The sequence below is a fragment of the Astatotilapia calliptera genome, chromosome 15 (assembly GCF_900246225.1).
Source record: "Astatotilapia calliptera chromosome 15, fAstCal1.2, whole genome shotgun sequence".
Classification (NCBI taxonomy): Eukaryota; Metazoa; Chordata; class Actinopteri; order Cichliformes; family Cichlidae; genus Astatotilapia; species Astatotilapia calliptera.
Genome location: NC_039316.1, coordinates 2,081,441 through 2,095,903, shown reverse-complemented (window position 1 = coordinate 2,095,903; position 14,463 = coordinate 2,081,441). Strand labels below are relative to the sequence as shown.

General features: G+C 44.2%; 1 protein-coding gene across 7 annotated transcripts in view; it reads left to right on the top strand.

The window, feature by feature from the left end:
- runx2b (RUNX family transcription factor 2b) overlaps positions 1 to 14,463 on the top strand; it is a 138,166-nt gene that overhangs the window by 108,786 nt on the left and 14,917 nt on the right. For 6 of the 7 annotated variants that reach the window (XM_026194191.1, XM_026194193.1, XM_026194190.1 and 3 more), the window contains 3 exons: positions 7,463 to 7,725; positions 9,062 to 9,218; positions 11,545 to 11,649. In XM_026194191.1, coding sequence (XP_026049976.1) covers positions 7,463 to 7,725; positions 9,062 to 9,218; positions 11,545 to 11,649 — 525 coding nt within the window. Of the gene's footprint in view, positions 1 to 5,471; positions 6,364 to 7,462; positions 7,726 to 9,061; positions 9,219 to 11,544; positions 11,650 to 14,463 lie in introns of those variants that run through there. The other variant, XM_026194197.1, reaches the window with a different exon arrangement.

Genomic DNA, 14,463 nt, shown 5'->3' with positions numbered 1-14,463 from the left:
CTCCGCACCCCCACCTCTCTGTGACTCATTTCTGACCAGTAGCCTAATAGTCTCAGTGTAATTATAGGCTAAGGTTTTAGGCAAAAGCCAATCTCTGAGTGAGCTGCATCAGCCGTGACAGATTCAACTTAACTCTTTAAGTCATTTAGCAACATCTCATCCTACACGTCAAAAGCCAAGGCGTCCCGGGGCCATTTTGACATCTGAATGGTTTGGAATTTAAACTGGTGTGTACTGCTCCAGGTTGTGGAGTTCAGACTCAGTGTTTTGGAGCTGCTCCGAGCTGGACTGCGATCAGGAAGAGATCAGGAAAAAAAAGCGAGATCCAAACACTCTCGACGCACACCGACTGCAGTGGCTTGCTCGCGCTGCCTGCCCATTACTGTTGTTTTCATTTTCTCTTTATCTGATTGGCTATTGTCTCGGCACTGGACATATTCACTTGACTGACAGTTTTGATGTCGATTATCTCCCAAAAAGGAGGAAGCGAATTGATGCCAGAACTTCGTCCTAAGCTTTTCTACACGAGCTTTAAAAGTCCATCCATGACAGCCAAGCAAAATAAACGGTATATTTAATACAAATTCTAAAGCTCCCAAACAAGAAATGTATATGGGACATATCCAGGCGTGGGCTTACTCGATCTATGGCTAGATGTTTATGTCTGTGTGCAATTGAGCATCCATGACAGAATTTTCCCCCCTCCATCTGGACCTCTTCTACACCCCCGTACCTCAATTTGGACCCAGTTCCCTTGGACATTCCTCCACCCCACCTCTGTGTATATACATACATGCATACATCCTCCTGTCTCCTTCCTTTTCCTCCCCTGTTTCCAGCCACTGCCTTTCCATCCTTACCTTCCTCTACACTCAGCTGAAAGGGTGGAAATGGGCAAGTGATAGCCAATACCCCCCCTGCGAGTGCTAGTCTGGGCTGCAGGCTGTTTGCCTCTTGCCATGAAGTCACTCTATCTATCTCGCCTGTGCGTCCATACCTCACATAAATCATCCTCAATCGTGCTACACGGACGGGGAGAACAGAGAGAAATCTCCCCCTGTAAATCTGGTATTAGTTTTACCTCGCATAATGAACACAGGGCTAAACGGCCTGGATACATGAGAACAGCATGTCTTGCAGATGTACTATAAATATTTTGATACTAGCCGGCTAGTTTGCAGAGGGGAAGTAGACCAGTGAAATACACAGAGGAAGGGAAAAGTGTAAAGTGGAATGTTGGCCTAGCCCGAGTGTCTGTATTGTCTTTAGCACCTACAGAAGGTCCCGGTCCAAGAAAAACGCTCTTTACAGGGTTCCTGTTCCCAGCAGTGGTCCAGTACCACTCCTGGATACGCTGCGTTGCCTTCAAGCCAATCTGTCAAACTGGTCTCCAAGGAGAGGGGCTCATTGTTTGATTAATAGCAGGATCAGACCTGATTGAGTGATAGACGGTTTAAAGGGGAAACCAGCACAGCTTTAAGGACATTCTGGGACCAAGTCTGGGAAAAGCTGCTCCAGCTAGAGTTTGATTGGTGAAACGGCTGAATTAAAGTGAAAGACTAATAATAGCATAGCTAATGATACACAAGCTGCATGGCGAGGGGTTGCCCAGATATGCTTGATGGCTTTGAGAGTGTTCTTTTGCAAGCAATGTAAAGACAAACTGTGAAATGCCTACAAACACTTGCATGTAAAAGTGGAAAAACTGAAGTACCCCTTTTTGGCATGTTTTTGGCTTCAGCCACAGGCACTGTCACCCTACCCCATCAAAGAGCCAAACACCCACCCACACACACGCACATACAGAAAACCTACAAATACACTCTTCCACATGCACGGTTTAAGCGAAGTGACAGCAGGTGGTGTGTGACACGTCAACATCTGAAGGTTCCCTGGCAGACGCAGAAAGAGTTCTCAGCTCTGCGCCCCACTCAGATCTATCATTGGGACTCTTTAATGGCAGCCTTCGTCACATATTGCTGCTTTATTTTCTCCTCTCCATCTTCCAGCCCACAGAAGTTCCTTTTTTGTTCCTATTTTTAAGTACAAGTGATCTCAATTAGGGACCTCCGTGAAGGCAGTAGGCGGCAGACAGTCAGAGCAATAAGAGCAGAGAGGAAATTGTCTTTATACCCCTCCCACCCTCCCTCCCTCTTTACCCTCCTGCCACAAGCAGCGAGCAGCCGCCCCCTCCGTGTCTCCATCTCTTTCCACGCTGCTCCGTGCCATTTCAAAAACTGAGCAAAAATATCAGACAACTTTCTGTACCCCTCAGCGAAGCGCATGTATACATATGTAAGACTTCGAGGGCGCAGTCGCCGGTCCGGCTTTCTCAGAGTTTAATGTATTTTGGGTTTGCTCTCTGTGAAGGCAGTTGCATAGAGACACGCACAAACACACACTCACACACCACAGAACGTGCTGTCCTCGTCCTAACAGTTTACAGTGATGTCACGGCCTCGATCACAAACAGTCATTAAGGGCTTAGCTATGATCTGGGATCAGCGCTGGGATGTGAGTCGCTGAGGTTGTGTCGATGAGGTCACAAGGAACAAAGTTTCTGTCCGTCGTCATCCTCCTCTGCTGGCTAACTAACCGGCCCACTAGTTTAGTTGGTTCTGCAGCTACATGCCTGTTCTCCGGGTCGGTTTGGTCGATTGGATCGTGTGCTGGATCTCTGGCTGCTTTGTTGCAGAGCCTGGTGGGCTCTCTGATTGGCTTGCTGGCAGGCCATTTGGCTGGTGGCCTGCCAAACATGGAAACATCCCGTTAGAGCTGAAAAAGCCTGGGCCTCGTCACTGCGCTCCTCTAGAAGGCTATAATTAAGTGTCTTGAAAAATGCAGCACTGTGAAATGGAGTCTTAATCCCGAGTCTTAAGTGGCTGTGCTTTTCCTCTTGGATGAGAGTACAGTATATGCTTATGAAGAAGCGAAAGAGTGAGGCTATATGACCGTAATGTTACAAATTATTTTTCTAAGAAAGCTAAAAGTGAGCGTATTTTCATAGTTGGTTGTTTCCTGCTTAAACTGGAAAGTTTACACACATTTCTAGCTGAAACACTGAGCCCTGTGTCTTGTCATCTTCCTTAATGAGGTGTTGTTCACAGCGAGGATACGCGCGCCTCGTAAGTACGTGTCTGAATGCGTCCCTTTGAATGTCAAACAGCGAGGGAGATGTGAAGGTCACAGACGCGCCGGGAGAAGCTTTTGCGCAGTTCGTTTGCTGACAACATTATAGGCGGTGGATGTGTGCACATATTAGCGGTTCACACACTCTTTGTCATTCCAAGTGGGAACGAGAACAGAAACTTTTATTACTCGCTTGATATCTCGACAGGAAAATTAGTCAAGAGAATGTCAGCTAAGTTTGATTTTTATTGAAAACAAATAATTGAAACTGAGCTGCCGAAATACAATATTACCATAAATCATAAAACGCACATCCTGCTCGATGTGCTATACTGTGGTTCCTCACTGTTAGTGACTTCTCCTACTGTGCAGTGACTCCAAGCCAGTGTAACACAGTAGATGAATAATACCAGAGCTGAGAGAGACGATCCAGCTGTGCACCAGGCAAGCAGCAGAACCACTGAAAAGCTAAACGGCTTTATGCTAGATTCATTACTACATCATATGAAATCAGTTTATGCTGAGGAGGATCAGCGGAGTATCCTTAAAAGGCCAATTCTGCCCGAAACCTTCCAGCATTCGCATTTAATCAAAAGTTGTCGGGTTCCTAAAATGTTATTTTGGTAGGCATGGTATGTTCTTTTTTTATTGAACGGATTATTCTGGCACATTAACGCCATCTTTCCGTCACATCTCTGGAACATCAAACGTTTTGAACTTGTGCAGATTTTGCCCAATACCTCTGAATGACAGAGAGCCAGACGGTAAAAAGCCCTCGCGCTGTATGAGTGTGGACCGTATCCTGTAGGGAGCTGGAAGACAGATGCTGGATGTGCAGCGGAGAAGCAAAGCGGAGTCAGATGGGACAAACACTCTTTGATGAGCTGAGCTTGTCAGAGTTTAAAGCACGGCTAGGTAGGGAGGGGGGGGGGGGCTGTTTGGGGCCCTGGGGTTGGGCCGGGAAAATTACGTTGCCTCTGATGGGACAATAACAGAGTGCAGCAAATCTAAATTTAGGCATGATTAGTTTGACTTAGAAAAGTTGGTGAGTTTGTGTAATGTTCTCATTAAAGGGTCTGTTATTCATAGAACGTGCACATTGACAGTTCCACTTCAAATTTAAGTCAGGATTTAAAGTAATAAGGCTGATTTGGCTGATGGCATGAAATTGGCCCCCCTCCTTTAAATTTCCTAAACTAGATTCCACTACAACATTAAGGGTGTTTTCCACATTACTCTACATTTACTCAACGATAAAAAAGCGATATTATCAGAGCTGAAACTTAACTCTGTTGGGATAACCGGCTCCATGGTTCCTGCAAGTCCATGTTTATCACTATTACAGATTTAATTACTACTATTCACATTTATCCATCCATGAATTGTTAGATGATCTTTGAGAATGTTGGACAATGTGAACCATATTTCTGGTGTTTGGGGCACACAGAAGGGAAGCGTAACTCAATCACTCGCCCCCCCCCTCCTCCGTCCACATGACGAGGTGCCAGATGCGTGTCAGTGCTTTCAGACATTATATATATATATTCCTCCCACATCCTCACACTCACACACAACTTAATAGACATGTATATGTGCACACATACTTGCTTGTGAAACTTAAGAACTTGACTTATTTCAAGCGCTCGGGCTGTAGTGTACGGTGAATTACATTATTTCTCTTACAACACTGCAATCTTTAGCAAAGTATATAAAACTGCATCTAACTTTACAACATAAAAACAAGCTACAAAGGCTCTGACTGGATCCAAATAACCCAACAGCTGTGCCTCCCACTTGTCCCATTTATTTTGAAACAGGCCTGGAGTATCAAAGCTCTTTGTCTTAAAGACTCACTGCAATAAAAGCCTGTTTGGGAGCAATGGAAATGGAACACAGAGTGGCAGTACACATGCTGATGTGTGATGTGGCATCCAGAAAAGTCTCATTGGGAGACCGATGGGTAATCAGGGCTGAGGGTGGGGTGGGTGATGAGTGCCGGCTGAGATATAGAGGCTCACAGAGGGTAAATGATGCCCTCTACAGTAGACACAAGAGGGACAAGCTAAGTAGGCCCTCTCACTGTTTTCAGTGCAGCAGGCATAAAGAGTATGTCAGCCATAAAAGTTAAAGTGTGATTTTTATTTATTTTAATTTATTTGTTCTGTTTTGTTATGATGTAAGGATGTATGTAGCACTTTTTGTTTTGTTTTTTAAAAAAAATAAGGCTTTTAAAAAATGCATGATTTTTATGTCATGAGTTGCAGATCTACTATTTTTGTTGTGTTAAATATTCTTGAGAATTATTTTCATTCATTTTCTGAGTTTCAAAAAACAGCAGCTGCGAAAATAAAAACCGCAAGTGCCGAAAAATCAACTGAAGGTTTCAGCATTTCTAAAGCTGAAAAGTGGCTCCTGTGAGAGTTCCTCTGTTGTAAATTACCGGGTTATCTTTAAGGATGCATACATGTGTAAGCAGTGTTTTGCTGTTGGCTGACATTGAGCTGGTTTTTACAATTTGATACACTGTTGGCTAAATTTACAGCCGTTCGGCGTTTTTGTGTCTCACACATTCTGCAATTAAATAAGAAAACGGGTTAAATAATGTAGTGTTGTAGTAAAGTACAATAAGTGTGTCAAAGTAGGAAATAAAAGCTGCGTCAAATGGACTACTCGGTATGTGATCTCGTTTTGAAATATGCAAATACATTTTAAGTTGTGCGTAATTACGCAAGGAGTCTCATTTTGGTGCTGCTTATATAGATAGATCGTTTATTTTCGGTCTATGTGTAATAAAACGACCGTGTAATAGATTTAACAAGTTGTATGAGGCACAGAAACTGTTGAAGTTGGATTTTCCATAAATGCCTTTCCCAAACGCGCAGTCGGTTCACAGGGCGGCCACGTGGATGGATAAACATAAATTAAAGCCCCTGTAAAGTAGAATACCTGTACACCTGCACAACAGCTCTCCCCTGTGACCGAGTGAAACTCTACCCCTGCGCCTCTACCTGACTCACCGCTCTCCGGTGACTCACTCACTCCTATACCTTATGGAGTGTAACTCGCTTCTCGCCGCGGCTCGGCTCTCTCTGAACGCGTCTGTGAGCCGTTTACGGTCAGGACACGGCGGTAACACTACACGGTCTGATGGACTGATGTGCGCGTTGCTGACTGAAAATGAGCACCTCCGCTGTTAGGAGCGCGCTGATGGTCCAGGGGAGCGGTAACATGTCGGTACGTACGGTATAGGCTGTGAGCAAACTTTGAAATGTAGGTAAGAGACAGGCGTGAAACGCAGCTCCACGTGTCTTTCATGAAGTTATGGCCATTTACAGGGAGATCTGTCCGGCAGTCTATATAGGCGTGATAGATTATGGCGGAGGGAATGCATCTGACTCCAGACACCACGTGTTGGAGTCGCATCAGCGCAATAATTGCTGGGCGCTCGAGCTATATAAACCACAAAAAGCCTGAGCACGGGAAACCCCGGCCTCCAAACACTAACCGCATTTACGGCTACAAAACCGGGATTCGTTTTTCCGCCTCCTTCATCTCACCGGCGATAGTTTTTTTTCTCTTCAAACGTCTTTAAACCTTTTTTTTTTAACCCTACACAAAATCAGCGGCACGGCCGGAAGACTTAACAGAAAAATATGTTGAATTTGCAGGCGTCGCGGGATTGTAAATAACCCTGTAAAGTATTGTTAAAGCTTATCCCTTTGACTTTGAAAGGTTTTTTGTGTGTACATAGCCTGCGGACTTTCAGAAAGCCTTTCAGTTTGGCACAAAGACTTCAATGACGCACCTGGAGCTGCGCTTTGACTTTTCACTAAAGGGAGACAGACAAAAAACTTTTCGTTTTTTGAGCATCTGGGTCTGCTGTTCCATTTTAGACGTGCTTTTTTTGTAATTGTATAGCCTATTACGAGCTCGGACATTTATTTGATGTTATTTATATCCGCACATGAGCAACTACGCCAGCGTTATGGCACATGGACTCTTCCACCGAGGAGTTTGAAAAAGAAAGAAAGAAAAAAAAGAACTTGTCATTTAAAGCATCATCAACTTTTTTAAGGGTTGTTTTTCTTGCTGGAGAAGTCTATTTTATGTCGTTTGAAGGCGACCACTAAAGTTTGTAGTGGAGAGGGTTTTGAAACGCGGTGTGCGCTCACTCGAGTCCCATTTTCCATTGGCAGGCGCGCTGAGGTTCAGCGAGCAGCGGCGCACGCTCCTGAGTTTCTCCCTGTGTGAGAGAGAGAAAGAAAGAGAGCAGCCGGAGAGCCTTTGGTGCCTTTTCTGATAATCCACGCTGTTGTGATGCGAATTCCCGTAGATCCCAGCGCCAGTCGGAGGTTCAGTCCGCCGTCCAGTAGCCTCCAGCCGGTCCCAGGAAAGATGAACGATGTGAGCTCTCCAGCCGGGCAGCCGGACGCAGCGGCGGCGGTGCCAAGACTGCGCCCCCACGAAAACCGCAGTATGGCCGAGATCATCGCGGACCACCCGGCCGAGCTAGTGAGGACCGACAGCCCCAACTTTCTCTGCTCGGTCCTGCCCTCCCACTGGCGGTGCAACAAGACTCTACCCGTCGCTTTTAAGGTGAGTCCCGACTCAGCGCTGCGCTGCTGAACGAATAAAGCGACTTTTGATGGCTATCATGGCTCACTGCTAGAAAAAAACTACCAAATGAAGCCCAAAGCTGATTTTGAACAACAATAAACGCGTCATCTTTCTCTGAAGACATTTTAACAACGTTAGATGAGAAGTTCAGATTTTTAAAAACCTTCTCTCACTCGATTATTTACCTCTTTATCTCTTAAGCTTTTTCTTTGAGTTTCCAAGCCTTAATGGCTATTAATGTAAACATGCAGAATCCGGAAGTTATTACTGTGACATTAAAAATAAATTATAGTCAGGAAATGCATAAAAAAATAATATTATTGAAGTTTAAGGGCATTAGTCTGACGGTTTTAATTGTAGGAAAATGAGTCAGCGTCTGGAAGAAAGGAGCCACATGTGCATATTGTTTTCATCTTGCGTTTAAAATAAATCATTATAATATTTATTTCCGAGAATCAGAAAATGTTGTGAATTAGTTTAATACAATATACAAGCCTTTTAAAGCAACTTCCCATCCAGTGAAATAAGCAACAAAGACTTCATTGTATTGGATATTTCTCTTTTTGACAATTTGCATCAAATGTGAAAATTATTTAATAAACATTACAGCATGTTGTCTACATTTAGTTAGTCTGTACATTTTCATTTTCCTCAAGCTTTTAATACTCCGAATCAGAAAAATATATTTCTAATGCTCCAAAGAATAATGCTTTTGTGTATTTGGCCTATTTTTGTTCCTTTTTTTCTCTTTGTTTTTGGCTTGCATGATATTGCAAAGAAAAGCCTCTGTTAATTACTTGACAGGTATTATTTAAACGGCAGATCAAAGACACTCTCAAGTGGAAATTTGTAGCTACAGCCATGGCTCCAAATCAAATGTGACACTTTTTAAATATAAGTGTTATTTAACCGTTCTTATAACTACAGCTCTGTAATTATTCCACTTCTGTGGCCTTACTTATCCTCTTTCATCTGCATCCAAGAATCTAAATGATAACACGAGGCCTTGGCGCTTTTGTTTTGAAAGACTGCATTTTACATGATTCAACTGAGGACATTCATCATGATATCAGGCTGCTTCGAGGCATTAAAATTAAATCCATTTATCAACCTAATTTGTAGGAGGATGGCAGGATGTAAAATGATGAGTCTAGACAAGCTTTGAATAGTCAAAACTGAGAAGACGATAATGTTTTTGTTTTCCCACAGCTTCTGATATTTAAAGTAAAATCTTTCCCCCCACAGGAGCAGTGGAATATAATGTAGCTTACGTCAGATTGAAATTTTGAAAGGAGAACTTTTGTGCTTCTAACAGGTGGTAGCCCTGGGAGATATACCTGATGGGACCGTTGTCACCGTAATGGCGGGCAACGATGAGAACTACTCCGCTGAGCTGCGGAACGCCTCAGGTGTGATGAAGAACCAAGTAGCACGTTTCAATGACCTCCGTTTTGTGGGCCGCAGCGGCAGAGGTGAGGCCTGGAACTTTCTCTGTGCTCCTTTCACTACAACACAGTAGTAGCTATTAGGTTCAGTGGTGTGGATTAGTGGCCACATTCACTACGTGGCAACCACATAATGATCTCTCTGACTCCAGACTCAAATCCCACCACCCATCTCGCAGAGCCCGAGTGGTGAAGCGTGTTGCTCCCCCCTTTCTTTCCCTTGAAACGATACTTCTCGATATGTTTTTCTATCCTTTAATCCAGACGAGTTGCTTTTTCGTACTTGTGATTTTTAGATTGAGAAACAAACTGTGCAAAGATAGAAATGCGCAGCTCTCCAGTGTCAGCCACATTAAAAAGCGAGAATCTGATAACAAGAAATACTTATCAAACTCACAGGCTTTTTTTTTTTCTTCCTTTTCACCTGATATGACCCAGCTCAGTTCAGGCTCATAAACATGTTGGGTGGTGCTGCAGCTCTACGGCTGATCACTCTCTGCGCATATCTTCACGCTGTCAGGCAGAGAAGCGCGCCTATTAAGTCCAATGGCATTCTTCAAATGTTTGGCATCACGAAAGTGACTATTTGCATCATTTACTGTCATGTCGGTAAATCATGTACGTTTGGGTCTCCTGATGTGCTCTTGCACTCGCCGTGCTTTCTGTAACTATTTTATTTTTTGTACAAATCTCACAGAAAAAAAGTCGCCTGTCGTAAGTTGATGGTGATAAGTGCTGTCAGCAGCTCCACCAGCAACTTTTCCTCCCGGTTTCCTTCTCTGTTGTAGCTGTCAAAAAGGGGAGGAAGCAGAGCAGTCAGGAGGGCCGAGGAGTGACAGAGTTTTAAGAGGAGACAACGAGGCATTTGGGTTTGACCTGTTGCCACAGAGACCTTGCGTGCGTCCCTTTGCTGTAACAAAGAATCTAGTAACAGGAAGTGACATAGGAGCCAGGGGAGATCAGACTACGAGGTGTCTGAAATGAATACCCTGCAATGACAGATAAGTACAAGCGAAGTGAACTGATAGGATGTTAGATAGCTGAAAGTCATGCACGGGAGAATAAGAGAGAGAGAACAAAGATGCACAAGGATTGATGGTTACAGGGCTGACGTGGTGCCTCTGTATGATGATAGCACAGATGCACAGGACGGCTAGTTCAGAGGTCTCAGATATCGCTGATAACATCATTAAAATTAATAGCGTCATAGCGTACAACCTTACCTTGACAGGAAGCACGAACAGGATCACAATTAAGAGATGACAGCAGCTTTAACAGCAGTGAAGCAGGAACACAATGCACAAGATGCCCCACTGTATCATAGATCATCAGTATGTGTCACTTTATTTATATGTAACAATATATCAACAAAGTCAAAGGTCCGTACCAGTATTTTGGTGATGTACCGGTGCATCCTTAGTATCCACTGTGTTGAGCTAGTGATATCATTTGTTTATCCTTACTGTCAGCTAATAATTTCAACTCTTAACCCTAGCTAGCATTAGTTTATGTGTTCCAGTTATTTAGAAATTCCTTTTAGTTGCTATTTTCTACAGTTTATCCATGAATTGTGGTCAATTTTTATGTTGAAACTGTTCACAACCACTTAAGTCATTAATTGATTGCAATCATAGAGCTAATCTTTCCAAATACCACACCTGATATCGTTGAAGTAACCCTCTGGGGTTCTTGGTCGGGAACACCCACATGCACCTTGAAACGGGTATGAGGGACGCCTGTTGCATCTCCTCTGTCTGACTGCTATCTGATCTTTGAAAAGCATGTTTACACTTAGCTGGGGCTCAGAATGGAAGAGGGGATGGCACACACAGGTGTATGGATGAATAGACAGGGGCTCGGATGAGTTGCTACCCCCGCTTCCTGTTTCCAACGTGTAGCCATGGTTACTCATTGCGTCTGCATACCTCAGATATTACTGTTCCTGCTGACTTGGCTGTTGGACTCTGATTCATAGCATTCCTCATCCATGCACATAGGGACGCATACACTTGCACAGACAAACACTCAACCCCAAGGCAGCAACTGCTGGGGATTATCGAGAAAGGAAGTGACTATTAAAATGCCTCTCGCCCACTCACAAAGCATTAGAAATTCTGGATAACACGATACTGGCTCCTGCAGTCAGTCTTCCATTTAGACTCTGCCAAAGGACCTAAATAGACCCTCTCAAACAGCCAATGTTGTCTGTTGTTAATCCTCTCGAAGTCGTTTCTTCCCCAGTTTGTATTGGCTATTATGTGATCACAACCACACTTGTGACTTGGGGATGTTGTAGAGATGAATACTAGCCATTGTCTCAATTGTCATTTGATGTTGCTTGATGTCACTACAGGCAAGAGCTTCACTCTGACAATCACAGTATTCACCAACCCGCCACAAGTGGCCACTTACCACCGAGCCATAAAGGTCACCGTGGACGGACCTCGTGAGCCCAGGAGTGAGTACCAATGCACGCACAAGCAGTACAGTATGAAAATAAGTGCACACACACAAGGAAGCATCCTAAGTCTTCTTTCAATTTGCCAATTTGCAAGCTTTCAAATATGGGATTCTACTTTTTCATTAGAATAAGTAGAATCCCATCGTGTTATGTGGGATCAGATTCTAGCTCATATATGTGATGATGATAATATCAGGGAGCTAACTGTGGAAAATACTTCTCAACTTTTACATAGTTCTTCACCTATTCTTGATATGCAAACTCAGTGGAGTGCCCTTTAACTGAGCTATGTGTCCAGCCAGCAAACAGAGTCGAACGTCCGGCTTAAATGATGACACTAATAAAACGAGGAAATTAACAAAAAAGAAAAGGTTTACAGGAAAAGGTTCTAAATTGTGTTAATTAGCAATCACTTAAAGACTTCTCACAAAGCAGTCTAGCCTCCCATGTGACACTTTGAGAGACAGAAGAGAAATAAAATGTGAGGCAACGTATTCCTCAGAGGGTACGCGGGGTAGCAGAGTGCTAGCATCAGCTCATTTTAATGGGCCATATAAAAACAACTGAGGAGGGAAAAAAAAACTTTACTATAGCCAACAGTGCCAACTGGTCTGGCATGCAGCTGTTTCCACAACCCTCCTCCCTATTCATAAAAAAAAAAGCATATTCTCATCTCATGGCGTCTCAATGAACAATATCACATCGCAAACAACTCACCCCGCCTGTCCTGTCACATATGGCACCAGGACACACAGAGACACAGAGGAGCCAGGAGACACTAGGATTAGTACCACCATCAGTCTCTCGTTGTAGGAAACCTGCCTGTGGTGCCAAAAAATGCCTCACACACTCGACATTCAGCGCTCATCAACATGCGCCCTGAAACAAAGGCATATGCTTGTCCTCAAACGCACATGTACTCACGCTCACGCCCACTTTTCCCCACCATCCGTTCTCGCTCTCGAGCCATCTTGTTTGATCAAAAGCATTTCCTGTGCATCTGCTGTCCCACCCCCCCAGATGACTTTCAAACAAGTCCTGTTATTTGGTGGCGAGCAGATGGGAGTCGGAAGTGAATTTGTTTAGAAAAGCTCGGTGCGGCCTCAGCAGAGCTGCCGTCTTAGATTTGTGTCCAGAAGCCTGAACACACGAGAAGCGAGTCTTTAAGCTAGAGACCTGATCAGGTGAGGGTACACTGGCACAAGACTTCACTCTCACAGGCATTGTTTTTTCTTCTATTTAGCCTGAGTAAAAAAACATAAAGCTAGAGTTTGCATGTTCCAACTTCAGTCTCAGGACAGTAATTTAAGCAATAAAGACTATGTCATCATGCATAACCCCTGAACTTCTTTCCTTTGCTGCTAAGTGGTCAGAATTACAGTGGTGGTGTAATTTACCCAGAAACTACAGCCAGAACACGTCTCCCTCTCAGGGGTCATTAAGTCGAGGTCGGAGGGTGGCAAAACACACATGTGCCCTCTCCACAGAGCCTCCCCCTCCTCCAGGTTTTCAGCGCAGAGACTCTGAGCTGAGAGCAGTGACTGTCTCCAAAACTGTGATTCTATCTGTGAACGCTTCATTGAGACGCTGGGAGGGGGTATGGGGGGGCTTTGTTGGCCATTACGGCTCTATTTTGTGTTAAACGAGTGGATAATTAGGAGGCCTGTGGTATAGCCAGGCCCCACCAGGGAGGGTTGCACTCAGAGATGGAACAGTAGGCTATCTTAAAGTTGACATACACTAGCCCTTTGTGGCCCTCCTCTTTGAAAACACTGTGGGGCATTTTTTGTTTGTTTGTTTTCCTCCTGGAAAATAAGTTGACAATAGCAGAAGATTTCAGCCGGTTCCTGACATAAAAGTTCAAATGTCCAAATATTCTTTATGCTTCTGTTAACTTTTTTTCTAACCGTATAATTGTTTGCCTGGTTGTGGGTGTCTCATTCAGGAAGTAGATTTTGTGTTAACTTGTTTGATGCTCCTTATGGTAGCCATATGAGTGTTCCTGAGGGATGTCATTTTCCCAGCGCTCCCTTGTCTAATATCAGTAGGACCACCCCTGTGACTCAGTAAGGCACACATCTCTGAACTGTGGACCCGAGCCTTAGTTAATTAATTGCGTGGTCGGTGACGAAAATCAGCGAGGCCCAAGTATAAAGATCTGTGGTACAATTTTCCTCAGAGGTTTACAGTGTGCGTGTGTGTGTGTGTGTGTGTGTGTGTGTGTGTGTGTGTGTGTGTGTGTGTGTGTGTGTGTGTGTGTGTGTGTGTATGGTAAGTGGTTAGTCAGGTCCCTCTGGCCACTGTGTCATTAGCGGGAGGCTAACTTGGTTTTTGTGGCTCGTATTGTGCTTAATCGCTTGACAGCTCTTGGTTAACCTGTGGTTTGCCACCGCACAGACGACTCATCGACTGTGTGTATACATGCGCCCGTGTGTGCTCTCACATGCAGATGTGCGTATCCGTTTGCTCACGTGCGTTTCTCGCAGCGCCTGTGTCTGCTGGTGTGCCCCCACATGACATGGTTTGCAGAATGTGTGTTATTGGTGTCATTAGTCTAGTGTAGCCACAGTGCTGATTTGGAGCAGAGCTAATAGGTCTCATTAAATGTCATTTTGAGCTAATAGACAGGGAGTGGTTGTTTAAACCAATATGCTTTTATAGGTGGTTCTGTCTCCTTTCAGCTGCTCCTGACGGTGGCTGTGGCCAGCTGAGACAAACTTCCTGAGTGATAATAGCCGAGCCGTATTAACGCAATATACAAGCCTTTCTGTCCAAACCCACTATTCTCATTATAGTTAATTGATGACAGAC